Source organism: Mya arenaria, chromosome 2 (assembly GCF_026914265.1).
Source record: "Mya arenaria isolate MELC-2E11 chromosome 2, ASM2691426v1".
In the NCBI taxonomy this organism is placed as follows: Eukaryota; Metazoa; Mollusca; class Bivalvia; order Myida; family Myidae; genus Mya; species Mya arenaria.
Window position 1 is genome coordinate 59,007,204 of NC_069123.1, and position 20,508 is coordinate 59,027,711.

The 20,508-nt window shown below is 37.1% G+C and overlaps 1 protein-coding gene across 1 annotated transcript in view; it reads left to right on the forward strand.

The window, feature by feature from the left end:
• The window catches only part of LOC128207803 ((E3-independent) E2 ubiquitin-conjugating enzyme UBE2O-like), a 30,189-nt gene that overhangs the window by 3,557 nt on the left and 6,124 nt on the right, over positions 1–20,508 (forward strand). Inside the window, exons 3-19 of the mRNA XM_052910946.1 lie at positions 230–327; positions 948–1,008; positions 1,311–1,466; positions 2,172–2,287; positions 2,560–3,039; positions 4,233–4,401; positions 5,672–5,877; positions 6,141–6,246; positions 7,210–7,350; positions 9,914–10,053; positions 11,945–13,434; positions 14,744–14,844; positions 15,082–15,144; positions 15,421–15,624; positions 16,293–16,350; positions 16,922–17,043; positions 17,423–17,502. Of these exons, the coding sequence (XP_052766906.1) occupies positions 230–327; positions 948–1,008; positions 1,311–1,466; positions 2,172–2,287; positions 2,560–3,039; positions 4,233–4,401; positions 5,672–5,877; positions 6,141–6,246; positions 7,210–7,350; positions 9,914–10,053; positions 11,945–13,434; positions 14,744–14,844; positions 15,082–15,144; positions 15,421–15,624; positions 16,293–16,350; positions 16,922–17,043; positions 17,423–17,502 (3,791 nt within the window). The remainder of the gene's footprint in view (positions 1–229; positions 328–947; positions 1,009–1,310; positions 1,467–2,171; positions 2,288–2,559; positions 3,040–4,232; positions 4,402–5,671; positions 5,878–6,140; positions 6,247–7,209; positions 7,351–9,913; positions 10,054–11,944; positions 13,435–14,743; positions 14,845–15,081; positions 15,145–15,420; positions 15,625–16,292; positions 16,351–16,921; positions 17,044–17,422; positions 17,503–20,508) is intronic.

Consider the following 20,508-nt stretch of genomic DNA (forward strand, 5'->3'; position numbering starts at 1 on the left):
ACTGTAATGATTTATGCTATTCTGCATCTACTAGTCTTGTGAAAAAAAATTCAAAGTAAAGTCTTGATCTCTTTTCTGTATGACTATGATTTTAAAATGACCTTAATAGTGTCTAACACAGATCATGCAATAAATACATTTTTAGTCAACAGAGTGTTTATCATTACTCTGAGTGATTGACTCATTTAAAATTCATATAGGAAATGAACATTATAAGTCTGTATTGCAGCCTTATGACGGTGAGTCTCGGGTGACACTGGACACTTGGGTAGGGGATGTGATCATGGCAATGGACCAAGTCATCGTCAGGTTCCCCTGTGGAGCAAGGTATAAAGTTTGTCTATGCATGTAACAAACTGTAAATGTCCTATTAGAAGCGGCCAAATTAGCTGCACAGGGGGTCTTTTTGAGGGCTTCAGCGCCATTTGTTTATAGTGTACCTGCTAAGGCTGCTGAGGTCAAGCATATCAATGTCTTTAATGAATACCCTGATATGATTTAGGTTACACACTTCCTATGTTGATAATAGAGTGAAACATTCTACACCAGGTGTATACAGCTATTGTTTAGCTGAAACTAATCACTGATTTTCACTCCGCCTATTTATGACGCTTAGCATGGAAAATGGTTCTTATTTAGCCCACAGGGTTCACCCAGCATGTCTAATAAGATATTAAAAGTAGGCTTGCAGTAGTCAAAATGTTCATAAGCATGCAAGCCATGCACTTTCAAAATGCTTTCTGGGCTTACTTAAATTCTGGATTTTATATATTAGAGCTTGTAAGAAGCACTAGTGGAAGAAATGTAGCTAAAATAAGAGTTTGTGTTTCACTGGGCTGTTATGTCAGGAGGAGTAGAAAAGGGGCAAATAACATTAAATATATATATTTTATTGAGTAGATTTGAGAGTTCTGATGTATGTACATGGTAATTGTATTTAATCACAGATGCAGATTTGAAGACTCAGAAATGCAGCAACTTCAAGATGTTGAGGACAAAAGGGAAGATGTAAGAAACTAAGAAATATTAATAGTTTGTGCAGTTGAATATGAGGATTATTAATCTCAAAATTGTTGTCATGGTTTTAAGATTCTTGTGTCAATAGAAATATTTTACTTTTTTTATAATATCTTGTTATTTATTATAGCTTAAGGATCAAGAAGATAGCTAATATTATTACCTCTCTCCTTAGTGAACTTGTATTATGTGACTGTAGGAGAAAAAAAGCTATTATCTACTTATATTTATTTTTAAGGAGGATGTATTAACCATGTTGTAATTTCATGCTACACATGTACAATTCAATCCAGTATTCAGAGTTCAGTGTGCACAACTACTATGAAGGTCAGAAGGTGTCTGGCTTCCCGGAGGACTATGATGAAGTTGAGTGGCTGAGCACGTCCAATGTACGCGGGCCCAAGTGTAAGGTGAAACATCTGCTCAAGACCCCTGTCACTGTAGAACAGGTAATAATAGTCTTCCTTTCTCTTTGTTTATCTGAACCTTATAATGAAGGCTTTGAAAAATATGACACTTAAGTAATAACTTGAGTTTGAATATTTTATTTTGAAGGTTTGTGTTTTTATGAACACATGTCTACTGTTAGTATTTTATCTTTGTTCAAAAAATTTAATACATGTTCTTTTTGGTGATAACACTTGACCTGTTTGATGCCAAAGTAGATGATTTTTATAAGCATTCAGACAGATTGTAAGGTTTTACAATTATTTTAGTTTTTGTCTCAGAATTTTGATTTTGGTATCAATGCCATCAATTCAGTCATATATTAAAGATAACACACAATGGAACATTACTCAATTGTTTGAAAAATCGCTGTAAATTTCATAATCCTTCAAGTGTTAGTAACGCTTTAGCCATAAAACATTAATTTTCGATCGTAAATATTTGAAAAGGCAAACTGATTTTTTTTCAGCAGCCTATCACTGGTTTCCAGACATTTACACAAAAATTTGCTCATTCTTAAAACAAATAATACAAGCTGTCAAAAGAGTCAAAATGTGGGAATGCAAGATTAAATTCCGATCAAATTCTTAAATATGAGTATTTAAATATTCATAGTCATTTGAAACCTTTGGTGAAAAAAATATTTTTATGTTCATGCACTGTAAGTGAATTTGTGAACTATTATTAAAATGTGTCCTGTATCTCAGGTGGAAACAGAGAGTGTACAGGTTGAGTGGATCTGTAAAGGTTTCACCCAGTCAGGGGCTGGCACAGACAAGCTGGAGGCTCCAAACAGTGTGGTCCGTGGGGACGACCTTAAAAGGTACATTAATGTCTACATGTATGGGCATACACAGGATCTTATGAGAAGGTCTGTGAGATTAAAACATATCATGATCTAAGATGGTGTTGTGGTTTTCATTGAAAGTTCTCATTAAGTATTATACTGACTATTTCATTTTTAGGGCCCCACATAAAACTGTGATATTTCTAGCTTTAGAAAAAAATGTACTGCATATAAGTGTGTCCAATCGTAACTATTAATATAATTACATTAAGATTGTGGAAAACACCTCAGTGTATGTCTTATTTCAGACTGCGCAAGCTCGATTGTTTCGGATTCTGTCACCATCAAATAGGAGACAAAGCATATTACACTGTGAAAGAAAATGACACCATTCTCCACAAAATGTCTCCTAGGAAACATGTCACACCTGATATCATAGAAATTAAAGCTAAAGAAAACGTTATTGTGCTTGGTACAAAATCTGATACAATAATTGTTAAACAGAGAGGTGTGGAGAATAGAGCTTCTGACTCCGCAAATAACCAAAGTAAGGGAAATCTAAAGGATTCTTTAGTGAGAAAAGATGCAGCGAATGAAATGTTAGACATACCAAATGGTGACATAGGAAATGGGGCAGTAGAAGATACTGAAGCCGTTCAAAACACAAATGATGATGGTGCAAATGCTGATGATGAGTTTGAAGATGTGGAAGACAAGGGTTCTGAAAGTGAAGGGGAGGAGTCAGATGCTAGCTCTGCCAACTCAAGTCATGGCAGCCTTGTACCAAGGTAGGTTACTGTTCAATGTACATATTTGTCATTTGTTTATACAGGAGTCTTCAGCAAACATTTCTAAGCACTATTCTCAGTCCTTGTAATTAGTTTGGCAGTATTTCCTTTGTTTTTGTTAATACATCAAATTTCATAACCGGAGGGCAACAAGTAGGGCTTAACTGTTTGACCTTATCCTAAATGCTCAATAATTAGCACTCGGATTAATTGCAATGCTATTCCAGTCATCGAAATTAGACTTTTAGATGAACAGCTTGGCATCAAATTTTGAACACGCCTTGCTATATAAAATTCAGAATTTGAGCAAGCCCGGAAGACATTTTACCAGTGCAGGGCTTGTGGGCTCGTGTTAATTTCGACCACTGCTATTCATTTGTACATCACTCTTTATTTCTCTGTAGTTCTAGCTTCTATAACTTTAATGTAGAATTTTTTTTGATGTTTACTACACATAAAGACGTCCCAAAATGTAATTGATCAAGTGTTTGCTGAAGTTCTTTAGCTAATTTTTCTGAAGAGCCAATTTCAGCCTGAAATCGACCTCAGAAAAAAATGTCAAAAGCTTGTTACTGGTTGTAACTGACGCAGGCATTTTTTTACATCGAAATCTGAGGAAAAAAGTGCTACTTAAAACCAGTCATATACAGTATTTGTTCCAAATGATGAAATAAATCAACTTGAAAGTGGGAAATAAATATGAGTTACTTTTTGAAGACATTACAGTGTGTGTTATAGGCATATAGGGGTTACTTTTGTCGGCGGCGGCAGCGGCGGCGTCCGCGTCCCATTTTCGCTTGTCCGGGGTATATCTCCTAAACTATTAGTGGTATCAACTTGAAACTTCATATGTACATCATAGCTAGATAGATCTTATTGAGGGCAAGTGCAGTGCACAAGAACCGTTACTCTTGCTGCCATATTTTTAGAGTTATTGCCCTTTGTTAATTTTCTTGCTTAGGTTTTGTCCGTGGCATATCTCGTAAACTATAGGAGGTTTCAACCTGAAACTTATTCCGTAGGTATATCTGATTGAGGGTTCAAATGCCACCTACACTTGAAGTTAAATGGCAACATCATTGTCTATAAATGAATAAAATGCCAATCTAGCAGCTATAATGTCGACAGTAAATAATTCGTCAGGCACACATCCGACTCGCGGAGTTCTAGTCATGATTGATGATTTGCTTCAGGAAGAGGAAGCCACATGGTCTGAGTCGGTCGATGTGTCACGGGAGGATCAAGAAAGAGAAGAGGATGAAGAAGGTGAAGAAGAAGAAAGTGGAGCGAGAGGTGAAGCCAGGAGACAAGGTTGCCGTGGAGATCTGGTACACATTCTCCACCTGTGACGTTATGTGGCAGGTAGGTTCTGTCTGTCTTGTTGGTCTAAAGGTGAGAGTATGTTAAACATTAATATTGTTTTTACAAATAACCAATTTATTTCTTGGTAGCATTAAGATTTTCATTATGGCAGTTTGGGTAAAATGATATGATGGTGATATTTTGTAGTTTTGTACACAGTCTGTTGTATTAACCATAATACTACAGTAAAACTGCGATCGCTCGAGGTCGCCAGGGACCGAGCCAAAACCTCGAGGGAACCGATGTTTCGAACGACCCGATTTTCAATTTTCCAGTTTGATATGAAATATCTTCCAGTGTATTTTAAGTTTGAACTCGTCAAACAGACTGTTTACTAAGACACCGATTATGTGTTGCGTTGTGGAAATCGCTAATATGTTCAAAAGTTGACGTAAACTAAATGTAAAACGCAAAAGAAAAAAACAATAAATGAATAAATAGAAATGTTTATTTTAACAAAAAAGCACATTTTCGTAACAAGCAACATTTGAATGACAGTACATATTGTGGCAGTAGTCAGATTTAAGTTTCGCAAAATCAAGGATTGTTGATTGACACATCTTGTTGGTTTCGTAATCTGTTCAATCGTAATGTGACGTGACAGCGTACAGAGCGTCTGAAGATCACGGTCAGCATGGGCAGTGAATTCAAAGAACCTTCTGATCACATCTAAAGCGTTAACTTCTCATAATTATCATCTCAAATGCCCATATCAACTAATATCGGTCATGCGTTAACAGTGGAAAACGGTTTTTCACACCTTATCAAATTGCCTTTCAACTGTCATTGCAATTTTTACAACTTGCAAAAATTTTAACACCTACCAATTGTTTGTTTATTTTGGAACACGCGTTCTGGAAAAAGTGTGAAATTATATCCTCGAGGGAGCCATTAGGTTTTGTGCACGATTTGTGTACTTGGGACCGAGGATATTGCTCGACTGCTCGACATAGTTAGGTTTCGATGCAGCGTGGGTATATTTAATATGAAAATAGTATGAAAAAAGTTCGGGACCAAGCTCCGACCTCGAGGGAACGCCGGTTCTCGAACGACCGCTTGTTTGAGGGAACGCAGTTTCACTGTATGTATTTAAACCAATAGATGGACTCAGGGATACTTCCATTTGTCTCTAGGATCTCCGTATTGGTCAACGAGACACAATTACAGAAAGGGGTATTGAGATGTAGTTGAATATCTACCTTATAATAACAATTTGGCTAGGACACTGATTACATTATGACTGCTCCATTTCATGTGTTCTGTCCTTAAGGATAGCACAGTGGAGAAAGGTGTCCCCTCCCCGGAGCTGTTCCCTATCCATCACCTGGATGAACTAGAATTTTTCCCCGGGGATTTCGTGCAGGACAATCGGGGAACCACGGGCACAGGATACGGGGTTGTTGTCAGCTCAGACTACAAGGAGAGAACTGTGATGGTCAAGTGGATCCAGCCATATCAGCCAGGCACAGACCTTAAGTAAGGTTAAAAAATTCTTTTCCACATCTATTCTTTGGTGAAGCTCATCTTGTCTTGTGTGTTATATTTTCTTCTTCTTTGTTTTAAGAATCAGTTTCAATATTATAAATTACACAGTCAAAAACTTGTAAAAAAATGAAAAATTGCACACATACACAAGTTATTAATTTTTAAGGTTTTAAATTTCAATAAGAAAAAATACATTGAAAACTGTAAGATTTGTTCTTTAGCGTGCTTTTTTAAAATAAGAACATTGTCAACAGGCCTGTGGAGAGTGAAGCAGTGGAACTGAGTGTGTTTGATGTAAAGGATCATCCAGACTTCAAGTTTCGATGTGGAAGCACTGTGCTTAGGGTCGGAGGATTTGAAGTAAGTGTACCGCCAGATAGAAGTTTGGCGATTGGTAAATTTGTTCTGAAATAAATGAAAACATTTACTATTCCTTATATTTGTTTTTGAAAGGTTCAAGGAAGAAAAAAGTCTTCAGTCCTGTCTCCATATTCAGTTTATTTTTAAAATAAAATATAACTGCTTGCTGAAGAACATTTGACATACTTCTGTAATGTGCCAATCAGCCTGACATGACCACCATATGCCATAAGTAGTACTAGTCTGACAGTGTTTTTGTAAATAACTGGCACCTAGGGTTAAGGTCAAGGTCACTATTACAAAAAAATAGAAAAGTGGTTGGTACTGAATAACTAGTTAGGGTTGACATATTGTGACCAAACTTGGTATATAGAATAAGTTAAAATATACCTTTCATGGGATCGTGTTTGGGGTCTGAGAGTCATGGTCAAGGTCAAGGTCACTGTTACTAAAAATAGAAAAATGGTTAGTTCTGAATAACTTTTGTTAGGGTTGACATACTGTGACCAAACGTATATAGAAAGAGTTTATGGAGATCTTTCATGGGATTGTGATTCATAAAAAAATGGTCACCAATTATTTTATTGTTTTTACAATTTTTGAAGAAATCAACATTAAAATTAATGACCTTTTCACAGTAACAATGTGTTCTTTTGTGACAAGTTAAAAAACGCCATCTTAAATAGAGTAGGAGTAATGGCCCTTTGTAACTTTTTATATAAATGCATATTTTTCATGTTTTTATACTTCTGACTAATTGAATAACTAGCCAACTCTTCGTAGTTACCTGAGTGTTATTGCCCTTAAAATTATAGAAATATCTAGAGCACCATTCAAGTTTTACTTAGGTAAGCAATATTGGGCCATCTATGTCCTTTTGATTAAAATCTGCATTGAAAATGAGCATTTTGCAGTTTTTAGTATTTTGTAAATATGCCATGTTCATGATCCTCCCTTCTGCAGGCTGGTGAAGAGTATGAGGCGGTAGGTCAGGTGTTTCGTGTTGACCCAGGTGGGACAGTGCAGGTCTGGTGGCCCAATAACACTCTCACACACTGCTTCCCCCAGGACCTCTTCCTACCCAACGGCGAGGATGGAAATGAGGTGGGTGTGGTTGTTAACAAAACCAGGAAAGTCTGTTAAACTTAGCAGGGGTAAAGATAAATTCTGAAATCGGGATAGAGAGCTTTAAATTTCAGACTATTGACAATTGTAAAGATTGCATTTGCTTAGATTTTTGCATCAAAGACTGTAGGTAAATATAGACGTCTTTAGGTACAATTTCAAAAACCCTTTACCCTGCTTTTGGCATTTATCCCTCACGCTCATAATTGACAATTGTCATCTGTATTTATGCAAGAAGTTGCATTAAAATATCAGTATGCACACGTTATGATGCCTATTTTCATTTTCATCATTTTCATCATTTTCACCATCACCATCACCATCACTATTCATGGCACCAATAATTAAAAATCACAATGTAGTAAAATGAATATAAAGTAATATTTTTACAAATACCCTATATGTCCCATTAAATGTGCCCTGCCCATTCTTTTTGTAAACCCTTCACTCTTAAAAAGAAACATTTTCCCCATTCAACAAAAAATCTGCTTAATTGGAGTCAAAAACATGAAATAATGATCCGCTGCATTGTAGCTGTAAATATTTGATTTGGGGTCCACTTCAATATATGGCTTCAATATATCGACACCAAACTTCTGGAATTTAACTTGACTGTCAATGTGTACAATAGGGAATGGGTTTTCCGTTAATGCATGACATCAGCAGGTGCCTGAAAATGGGGGCAGTAGGAATGCTTTTCATCTTCTTCTTTTTGTATTTTTTTTTACTTAAAGGTTTAGGTATCCATTATACCCCCACAAAAAAGGTTTAGGTATTCATTATACCCCCACAAACGAAGTTTGAGGGGGTATATAGGAGTGAGCTTGTCGGTCGGTCGGTCTGTCGGTTTTCATGGTTTCCGGACGATAACTCATGAAAGGCTAGACAGATTTGAAAAAATTTTGGTACACAGGTGTAACATCAGAAGATACAGGTCAAGTTCGATATTGGGGCTGGTGGGGTCAAGGTCACTGTTACTTAAAATAGAAAAACGGTTTCCGGATGATAACTCATGAAAGGCTTGACAGATTTGAACAATTTTTGGTACACAGGTATAACATCAGAAGATACAGGTCAAGTTCGATATTGGGGCTGGTAGGGCCAAGGTCAAGGTCACTGTTACTAAAAATAGAAAAACGGTTTCCGGCCGATAACTCATGAAAGGCTAGACAGATTTGAACAATTTTTAGTGCACAGGTGTAACATTAGAAGATACAGGTCAAGTTCGATATTGGGGCTGGTGGGGCCAAGGTCAAGGTCACTGTTACTAAAAATAGAAAAACGGTTTCCGGACGATAACTCGTGAAAGGCTTGACAGATTTGAACAATTTTTGGTACACAGGTGTAACATCAAAAGATACAGGTCAAGTTCGATATTGTGGCTGGTGGGGCCAAGGTCAAGGTCACTGTTACTAAAAATAGAAAAACGGTTTCCGGACGATAACTCGTGAAAGGCTTGACAGATTTGAACAATATTGGTACACAGGTGTAACATCAAAAGATACAGGTCAAGTTCGATATTGGGGCTGGTGGGGCCAAGGTCAAGGTCACTGTTACTAAAAATAGAAAAATGGTTTCCGGACGTTAACTCATGAAAGGCTAGACAAATTTGAACAATTTTTGGTACACAGGTGTAACATCAGAATACAGTTTGGTACACAGGTGTAACATCAGAAGATATAGGTCAAGTTCGATATTGGGGCTGGTGGGGCCAAGGTCAAGGTCACTGTTACTAAAAATAGAAAAAACGGTTTCCGGATGATAACTCATGAAAGGCTTGACAGATTTGAACAATTTTTGGTACACAGGTGTAACATCAGAAGATACAGGTCAGGTTAGATATTGGGGCTGGTGGGGCCAAGGTCAAGGTCACTGTTACTAAAAATAGAAAAAACGGTTTCCTGACGATAAATCATGAAAGGCTTGACAGATTTGAACAATTTTTGGTACACAGGTGTAACATCAGAAGATACAGGTCAAGTTCGATATTGGGGCTGGTGGGGCCAAGGTCAAGGTCACTGTTACTAAAAATAGAAAAACGGTTTCCGGACGATAACTCATTAAAGGCTAGACAGATTTGAACAATTTTTAGTACACAGGTGTAACATCAGAAGATACAGGTCAGGTTCGATATTGGGGCTGGTGGGGCCAAGGTCAAGGTCACTGTTACTAAAAATAGAAAAACGGTTTCCGGACGATAACTCATGAAAGGCTTTATTTCTTGTCAGCAGTGTAACTTCTAAATTACTCAACAGATTTAAATAAAACAATACATGCATGATAAAAGAAGATGCAGTGTGCAGTAACCTTGGAGTTATGGCCTCTTTTCAAAGGAATGGTTTGCCATTCCTGTGTCCAGGCGGCATTTGGGGGTATTCGTCACTCCTGTGACAGCTCTAGTTGTTCATGTCACAAAATCAGAAAATAAACCCATGTTAAGACCCCATGTGTGTCTTTTAGGGCATGCACATTCAATAGGACATTTACAGTATAATGCACTTTTAAGATTACTAATATGTACTCACATTCCCTGTAATTTCAGTCATTCAGTGATGATGATGATGATTCCACAGAGGAGGACAGTTATGGGGAGGATGAAGATGAGGGATCTGATGCCAGCTGGGAGACCGGATCAGAGGAGACAGCCTCAGAGTCCGACACTGCAACAGACAAAAAGGCCAAGTAGGGGTTCAACTGGTTGGAATTGAGTAGTTCCTGTTTCAGAGAAATTTGGTTGTATTTTTTATGCAAACATGTTATTCAGAAAAAGCAGGGTTTTGATATCCCCTGCCAAAAGGGTTAGGCTTGTAGGCAATCTCATCTAGAATATAAGTGGAAAAGTCTTTGAGGTATTGACTTAAAATGTCATATACAGAGAGATCTCAGTTAGCAATAGTGCAGTGCACAAGAACCATGACCTTGGCTGCAGTGTTTTTGAGCTATTGCCATTTGTAACTTTTCATATTTTTTAGCACAGCCTAAAAGCCTTTGAGGTATTTACTTCAATGTCATTCATGTATACAGAAAGATCCTGTTTAGGAGAAGTGCAGTACACAAGAAACATAACTCTTGGTGCATTATTTTGAAAGTTATTCCCCTTTGTTAATTCTCCTACTTATTTTTGTCTTGAGCATAACTTGGAAAGTCTTGGCGGTATTTTCTTCGAATTTTATATACAGATATATCTCATTCAGGAGAATTGCAGTTCTCAAGAACTATAAATCTTGATTGCACTATTTTATTAGAAATTGCCCTTTGTTAATTTTCATACTTATTTTTATGCCCCCACAAAGTGGCGGCATATAGGGTTGCCCTTGTCCGTACGTACGTACGTACGTACGTACGTCCCGAAGATTGTTTCCGATCTAATTCTTGAAAACCGTTTGTCCAATCCTCACCAAACTTTAAACACATGTTTGTGACCATAATATCTTGATCAAGTTCGATAGTCATGGAAATCGCTTTAGTCATTTAGGAGTTACGGCCCTTTTTTGCCAAAAATTCCCGAAGATTGTTTCCGATCTAATTCTTGAAAACCGTTTGTCCAATCCTCACCAAACTTTAAACACATGTTTGTGACCATAATATCTTGATCAAGTTCGATAGTCATGGAAATCGCTTTAGTCATTTAGGAGTTACGGCCCTTTTTTGCCAAAAATACTTCAAAAATATATGTTTCCAATCTAATTCTTGAAAAGTATGTGTCCAATCCTCACCAAACTTTACATACATGATTGTGACCATAATATCTTGATCAAGTTCGATAGCCATGGAAATCGCTTTTGTCATTTAGGAGTTACGGCCCTTTATTTGCAAAAAAAGACTTGAAAAATACGTCCCGAAGATTGTTTCCGATCTAATTTTTGAAAACTGTTTGTCCAATCCTCACCAAACTTTTAACACATGTTTGTGACCATAATATCTTGATCAAGTTCGATAGCCATGGAAATCGCTTTAATCATTTAGGAGTTAGGGCCCTCAGATTATCCTGAATAATCATTATGGCTTATTTTCTGTGACAAAAAATCGAAGTGGGGGCATCCGTGTCCTATGGACACATTTCTAGTTTTGTCTGGAGCCTATCTTGAAAAGTCTTTGCGGTATTGACTTCAAACTTCAGTAAAGAGATAGATCTCATTTAGGAGAAGTGCAGTGCACAGGAACCATAACTCTGGTTGCAGTAGTTTTTAGTTATTGACCTTTGTTAATTGTAATTGCTATCCTTTGACATAAGGCAAAGTTGTTGCTGTTCTTAATTTGGCAGGGGATAGGGCAGTGTGTGACTGCTCTTGTTGCTTTGCATATGTTGATATATATCTGTTCATCCATTGGAAGACCAAACCTTTTCTGATTGATAACTAGGGAGCTCTTAGGCCTATGGTCCTCAATCTTGGTAGGGAGGCTGGTAGTTGAAAGGCTGTGGTAGTGGTGACTTTTGTACATAAGTCTTGGAACATATGTTAATGATGATTATAACAGTTGTTTTCGCTTTTGTTTTGCAAAGAAAGGAAGAAGCAATAAAAATTTTATTATTATTCCAACGTAAACTCTAGATAATTATAATTTATTTCAGGCCAAAGTTGGTTTGGACAGTGAATGATGACAAGAAGAAAGAGCTTGACGCTCTCCTAGACAGGGCAGGAATTGCTTTGTCCGGGCTGCTGGACATTTTTGAAAACAAGGCAGGACCTTTCTTCAAGAAGTCCCGGCAAATCTTTCAGGACATCCTGGCAATCTTCAGGAGATGCAAGGACGTGGAAAAGATCCTCCGATCATCTTTCTTCAATGATGATGAGGTTGCAGATCTTATTGCTAATGTAATGACTGAAGCTAAGAAAGAGAGGACAGCCAGACTTGCAAAACAGGTTGCAGATGTGTATAAGTCTCGAACTTGCCCTGTGAGTGCTGCAGCGCATGCAAATAATGATAAGACTAAATTTGAAACCACTGAAGATGTAAAGCCTGCCACCAAGGACAAAATAAGTGTTGATACAGAGCATGAAAATGTTGACAGCAATACGCAAAATAGTTCAAATAACATGGAAAAAATAGCCAAATGTATTGAAGATGGCATTAAAGACAAGAGGGAGGATAAAAGTATACAAGTTGACAGTGGTAATATCCAGAGTGAAAATGGCAGGAGAGAGGAGACCTTCCGATTATTGAAGGAAATTATAGAGGATATAAAACCAGCAGTAACTTCCAAACAATTTAGAAAGGAATTAGATGATGCTTTATGTGAACTGAACACACAATCTGAATCTGTTCCAACTGAATGTCAAATGTGTGCCACTGGAGAAGCTGTGGAGGAAGCTTGTGTACAAAGTGCTAATGATGAAGAACAAGTGGGCTTAGCCATACAGAAGGTAGGGAAATTGGTTTTTGAAGCAGTGAAATACTCTCCCCATGAGCTGGTTAAGTTAAAAGAAGTTAAAAGGAAACTTGAGGCATATGTTGAACGGAGGGAGAACAATAATCAATTAAATTCGGAGGATATAAAAAAAGAAATTGGTGGAGAAGAATACTGCCATGAAGTGATGCATCCAAACCACAGATCATTGTGTATAAACGTATGCAAAACCTTGAACACAAGACTAATGCTTATTAAGCAGGAATTACATAAAAAATGGCTTGCTTATAAATTTGAATGTGATGAAAATGTGTCGGAGTTTGAACTGTTGGGAAAGATGCAAGGCAAAGCATTTGATACTTTAGAAGATGGAAATGGACCATGGACAGTTACATGGGATTGTGAAAAGGGAAAAGATGCTGTCACCAATAGCTCGACTAATGAGTGTGTTCAAGAGTTGGAAATGATGGAAGAAAAACGCAATTCCCATGAAGTAGATACCGGTAGTAACCCTAAGAATGACTTGTCTCTGGATAAAACTCCTGACCAGGAAAAAGACCCAAGTGAAACAATGGGAAAAGAGAAAAAGGTTGTTGAAAACGGTGAAATAATCAATGAAGGTGGTTCGTTGAATATGGAAAAAGAAGATGAAAGTCAGACTGCGGGTGCCATTTCACTACCCTCAACCATTCCTATGACAACAGGAGATTCCAGTAAGCAGCCCATAAAAAGCACAAGTTTATTTAAGTCTCAAAAATACAACATATATACTAGTGATGTTTCAATGATTGATTATAAATATAATTGATTATAAATATAATTGAAAATTGATAGGTGACAATCAATGTGTAAGATCATAATCGATTATCAACCCAACCATCAAGTTGTTTTTCTTCTTTCCGTTCGTATAAGAGTCGGTGCTTATGTATAGTAGAAAAACACACCAACAATAAATAATTTAAACATACATAAAAGATAAGCATAGTTAATAATTACGAGCTATTGTACAAGAATAAAACTACAATTCAGGTGTTGTCAAAAACGGATTGCACTAACGATAATTGGTGAAACCGATTATTGATAGTCAAACTGGAACCGATTCCGAACACTAATATATACAGTTCATGATGAATATCAGGATCGTGTAATTTCCATTCGAAGTATGTGTTTTAGGAGACTACAATTAACACACAATAATGTTACAACAAGCGATTGATAAACGTACAACTTGAGGTAATGTGCTTATATTGTGATAAAATATTTACACAATAAGAAAATAGAAAAGAAATATAATCATGGCACAAAAATAAAATCATAAAGAATTTAGAATACTCAATGCTAAATATTCCATCTAACATGCACAGTTAAGATATTAAAGCAAATTTTAAAAAGATCAATAATCAGTATTTATACCAGAAGTCAGATTGGCGATTCGATGATTAGCACTCATTTTTAGCTTAATGTTAAATAGGAAAAGTACAAGATGTATATTGATAATGATAAATAAAACATGCTATTATTTAAAATAATGTTGCCGGTTTTCAAACAGTTTTGGCACAAAGTTTTGACATTATATTATATGATAGAATAAAAGATAGCTTATCTATTTCAGCCATGTTTTGAAGTAGTGGATTAATGGTATTCACCATAGCATTCTTATAGTATTGTAAAATCTACAATATAATAACACTTGAGTTTCTTATTTAACTTTATCACAAAAACAGCATATACAATCATTCATTGCAAGATTCTCAATTCGCCCCCTATTCTAAACACCTGTATGAGTATTGATTTCCATAGTACAGAATGAAAGAAAAATTTTAACACAAAACTTGGTTCATCTGAGAGTTGCACTGTAAATTGACTCTTTTAAGAACAGAGGTATATGTATTCAACCAAAATATATTGCAATGTTCTATGAAAAATCAAATCTGAAATACATGTACAATGATGAACACATAATGTTCTACTTGAACCGTACAAATATTTTAAACCATTTCCCACTGTGGTTGTTCATTGCAGGCTTTGACGTTGTAAGTGAGGCTCCATACAGCCACAGGTTCAAGTTTGAGGGAGACAAGGTCCAGGGGAAGAAGCAGTTTCTAACAGCTGTCAGAAGGGAGGTGAGTGTTTCTTGTTGCCCCTGTAGATGCAGATTTACACAAGTTTTATTCCAAATCATAAAGCAACACATACTGTAACTCTTGGATTTTGAAGATTCATATTTGTTACTCCCAAATTTGTTTGAACAAAACTATTTATATCAATTTTGAGACCGTAAATTCACTATTTTTTACATTGACAAATTAATCTTTTACTCACTGTAGAAAGCAATGCAGTGTTAAATTTTCTCTTTCCAGTGGACTTTGTTGCAAAATGGTCTTCCAGATGGCATTTATGTCAAGGTCTTCGAGGACAGAATGGTAACTGATTAAATTGTGTACAAGTATTAGGGGTAATTATCATTCTACATGAATATTATAAAATTGTAGTTTTGAGAAGTCTTTTATCATAAATGATATGAAACATATACTTATTTTCAAAGACCACCGTCTTTAAAACCATGAAGGTTGAAAGTATTTTTTTTTCATATGCGTAACTTTCAAAATGGAAACCTTCATAGTTACAGCAAAATATTTGGGCTATTTCGGAAGTAATGGTATCAATGACCTCTGTTATTGACTACTTTGTGCCTGCAGGACCTGATCTCAGTGATGATCAAGGGTCCCACTGCCACGCCGTATGAGGACGGCCTGTTTGTGTTTGATGTGTATCTACCTCCAACCTACCCGATCACGCCCCCTAAGTTCCACTATCTGTCCTTCTGTAATGAGAGGCTGAACCCAAACCTGTATGAGGACGGGAAAGTGTGTGTCAGCCTGCTGGGAACATGGACCGGAAGGGTACACTAACTTAGATTATGACTTGAATATGTACTCTAGTTAAAAAGTCTGTGTTGATACAGTCCTCTTAAAGTAGTGATGGATCTTCAAAGGGAATAAAAAGGTGATATTCACACAGCTTAGTTCACTTTAAAATTTAAATGGCTTGTTACTATGGAGGTCCAAGTATGAATTTGATTATATTCTTTTTATGCCATATAATCAGCTGAAAATGAAAAAATAATATTATTATCAGTACTTACAATAAATTGTTACCACTAAAACGGAGTTGTATCTCTTGAATAAATCATCAGGATTGACTTCCGACAGTCATTATAGCAGAAGATCTCTGTGATTATTTAACTATAATTTCGAGAAAAAAAACGCTCCCAAGAGAATTGAACAGCATAAACATTTGGATATTTGAACTGTTGCGACAGATTCAATAATGTCACTTGTTTCATCGACATCATGTACAATTAACTGCAATTAAATATCGTAACATTGACCAATCCCAAATTCCAATTTGAAAGATCAGAGGTTATCAGAGACATTGCCTTCCATAGAATATGAATGCAATTGAAAACTAAAGTGTTTATCTATGGCATGCAAAAGGAGTGTTATACAGTTGTACGATACATGTACATGTATATCTGCCTGTGCTAATTGTTTTGTTTACTTCATTTTAGGGAAGTGAACTCTGGACGGCTGACTCAAACTTGCTTCAGGTGTTGGTATCGATACAGGGTATGTACGTGAAAACTAATTAAAAAAAAACTTTACTTCCGGTAGATAATAAAAAAATATGTTAGTGTTCAGAAAATGAGGAATTATTTTGATTTAAGGTTACATAGGTATCATTTAAGATAAATTTTCAAAAATTCCTCCATGCACTTGAAATTTCCCCATATATAGGCTGCATTCCCTTTCCCAAAGTACAATGAGGACCCTGCATGTCTGTTGACTGTCTTAGGCATAATTTTAACTTGATTAAATTGTTTGTTTTCTTAGCTTATTCTTTATGGTCTATTAATACATGTATAAGGTTCTCATAATTGTTATGATTTATTCATGATTTATTCTTGTATATGGGAAACTTTGGGGATAAATGTGTGTATCTGTTAGTTACTTTATGCAAAAGTTAGCTCTGATTCATTCCCAAATGAAGAAAATACTATTTGTAGCAGAAAATAAAATGTTCACTTATAAATGTTCTTAATGATTATGTCTGCATGTCTGATTGATAATGATTTTGTCTGCATGTCTTATTGATAATGATTTTGTCTGTAGGTCTGATTGATAATAATTTTGTCTGCAGGTCTGATTCTAGTCAAAGAGCCATACTACAATGAGGCTGGATACGAGAAACAGCGTGGCTCCCAGCATGGCAAGGAGAACAGCCGCATGTACAATGAGATGGCCATCGTCAAGCTGATTGAAGTGAGAAAATACTGGTCATTACTCAACACTGTCTGTAATGCTGTTCTGAAATCAAATGATGACATTTAGAATGCCAGTTTGTAAGTTTAAGGAAAAAAATATTTCATAGGGGCTGGTTGCAGATCATCCGAGTCATTCAAAGACAGTAAAGTTTGGCAGTTACTCAGAAACCATTTCAAATATTCACATGAAACTTAGTAAACGTGTGGCCAATGGCAATAGACGTATGTGTAGTTATAATGCCTTTTACATTAAGTGTTTGGGTTCATTTTAGGAGATTTTTAATAGCATGAGTAGAGTTTAATCATGATTCCATCTAAGCAACAACCTGATGAAATATACTTTCTAACCTTGACCATAAATCTTGCAAACTTTTCAGTCCATGACAAAGATGGCAGTATCACCAGCAGGTACATTTGTGGAAGAAACTAAGGCCCATCTGAAGAATACTGGTCAAAGGTATGAATAAATTCTCATGAATCCAAATATCATTTTTGGCGTTTATCGTTTCAAGTACATCTTTTTTCATTGATTTGCTTGGACAAAGTCGTTCTTTCTTGTAAGAATAAAATCATGAACTTACATGTTAAACAGTTGAAGTTTAAAAATAGTTTTCATTTCATGTTCTGGCTATGCAGTTATCATTCTCAGATTAAAATTTATTAATTATTAAAACAGTTTATTAAAACTTATACAACAGTATAAGGTCTAATACATTACTATGTATAAATATATTCTTGTCATGTGTCCAAAAGTGGATTGTTTTGACAATTATTATGCCCCCGAAGGTGGGCATATTAAAATCGCACCGTCCGTCCGACTCAATAACTCAGAATATTATGGACAGATTTTAAAATAACTTGCCACATGTGTTCGGCATACCAAGACGACTTGTCGCGTGCAAGAACCGTGTCCCTACCTCTAAGGTCAAGGTCACACTTAGTGTTTATTGACAATGGAGTGTTGCATATAAGGACATAGAGTATAGGTTGTCGTGTCCGGGCTGTAACTTTCCATTGTATGGACAGATTTTAAAATAACTTGCCACATGTGTTCGGCATACCAAGACGACGTGTCGCGTGCAAGAACCGTGTCCCTACCTCTAAGGTCAGGGTCACACTTAGGTGTTTATTCCCAATGGAATGCTGCATATTAGGACATAGAGTATAGGTTGTCGTGTCCGGGCTGTAACTTTCCCTTGTATAGACAGATTTTAAAATAACTTGCCACATGTGTTCCGCATACCAAGACAACGTGTCGCTTGCAAGAACCGTGTCCCTACCTCTAAGGTCAAGGTCACACTTAGGTGTCTATTCACAATGGAATGCTGCATATAAGGACATAAAGTATAGGTTGTCGTGTCCGGGCTGTAACTTTCCCTTGTATGGACAGATTTTAAAATAACTTGCCACATGTGTTCAACATACCAAGACAGCGTGTCGCGTGCAAGAACTGTGTCCCTACCTCTAAGGTCAAGGTCACACTTAGGTGTTTATTCCCAATGGAATGCTGCATATAAGGACATAGAGGATAGGTTGTCGTGGCCAGGCTGTAACTTTCCCTTGTATGGACAGATTTTAAAATAACTTGCCACATGTGTTCAACATACTAAGACGACGTGTCGCATGCAAGAACCGTGTCCCTACCTCTAAGGTCAATGTCACACTTAGGTGTTTATTCACAATGGAATGCTGCATATGATGACATAGAGTATAGGTTGTCGTGTCTGGGCTGTAACTTTCCATTGTATGGACAGATTTTAAAATAACTTGCCACATGTGTTCGGCATACCAAGACGACGTGTCACGTGAAAGAACCATGTCCCTACCTCTAAGGTCAAGGTCACACTTAGGTGTCTATTCACAATGGAATGCTGCATATAAGGACATAGAGTATAGGTTGCTGTGTCCAGGCTGTAACTTTCCCTTATATGGACAGATTTTAAAATAACTTGCCACATGTGTTCGGCATACCAAGACGGCGTGTCGCGTGCAAGAACCGTGTCCCTACCTCTAAGGTCAAGGTCACACTTAGGTGTTTATTCCCAATGGAATGCTGCATATAAGGACATAGAGTATAGGTTGTCTTGTCCGGGCTGTAACTTTCCCTTGTATGGACAGATTTTAAAATAACTTGCCACATGTGTTCGACATACCAAGACAACGTGTCGCGTGGAAGAACCATGTCCCTACCTCTAAGGTCAAGGTCACACTTAGGTGTTTATTCACAATGGAATGCTGCATATGATGACATAGAGTATAGGTTGTCGTGTCCAGGCTGTAACTTTCCATTTTATGGACAGATTTTAAAATAACTTGCCACATGTGTTCGGCATACCAAGACGACTTGTTGCGTGAAAGAACCGTGTCCCTACCTCTAAGGTCAAGGTCACACTTAGGTGTTTATTCACAATGGAATGCTGCATATAAGGACATAGAGTATAGGTTGCCGTGTCCAGGCTGTAACTTTCCCTTGTATGGACAGATTTTAAAATAACTTGCCACATGTGTTCGGCATACCAAGACGACGTGTCGCGTGCAAGAACCGTGTCCCTACCTCTAAGGTCAAGGTCACACTTAAGTGTTTATTCCCAATGGAATGCTGCATATAAGGACATAAGAGTATAGGTTGTCGTGTCCGGGCTGTAACTTTCCCTTGTATGGACATATTTTTAAAATAACTTGCAACATGTGTTCCGCATACGAAGACAACGTGTCGCGTGCAAGAACCGTGTCCCTACCTCTAAGGTCAAGGTCACACTTAGGTGTCTATTCACAATGGAATGCTGCATATAAGGACATAGAGTATAGGTTGTCGTGTCCGGGCTGTAACTTTCCTTTGTATGGACAGATTTTAAAATAACTTGCCACATGTGGTCAACATACCAAGACGACGTGTCGCGTGCAAGAACCGTGTCCCTACCTCTAAGGTCAAGGTCACACTTAGGTGTCTATTCACAATGGAATTCTGCATATAAGGACCTAGAGGATAGGTTGTCGTGTCCAGGCTATAACTTTCCATTGTATGGATAGATTTTAAAATAACTTGCCACATGTGTTCGGCATACTAAGACGACGTGTCGCGTGCAAGAACTGTGTCCCTACCTCTAAGGTCAATGTCACTCTTAGGTGTTTATTTACAATGGAATGCTGCATATGATGACATAGAGTATAGGTTGTCGTGTCTGGGCTGTAACTTTCCATTGTATGGACAGATTTTAAAATAACTTGCCACATGTGTTCGGCATACCAAGACGACATGTCACGTGCAAGATCCGTGTCCCTATTTCTTAGGTCAAGGTCACACTTAGTGTTATTTCACAATGGAATGCTGCATATAACGACATAGAGTATAGGTTGTCGTGTCCGGGCTGTAACTTTCCCTTGTATGGATAGATTATAAAATAACTTGGCACATGTGTTTGAATTACCAAGACGATGTGTCGGGTGCAAGACCCGTGTCCCT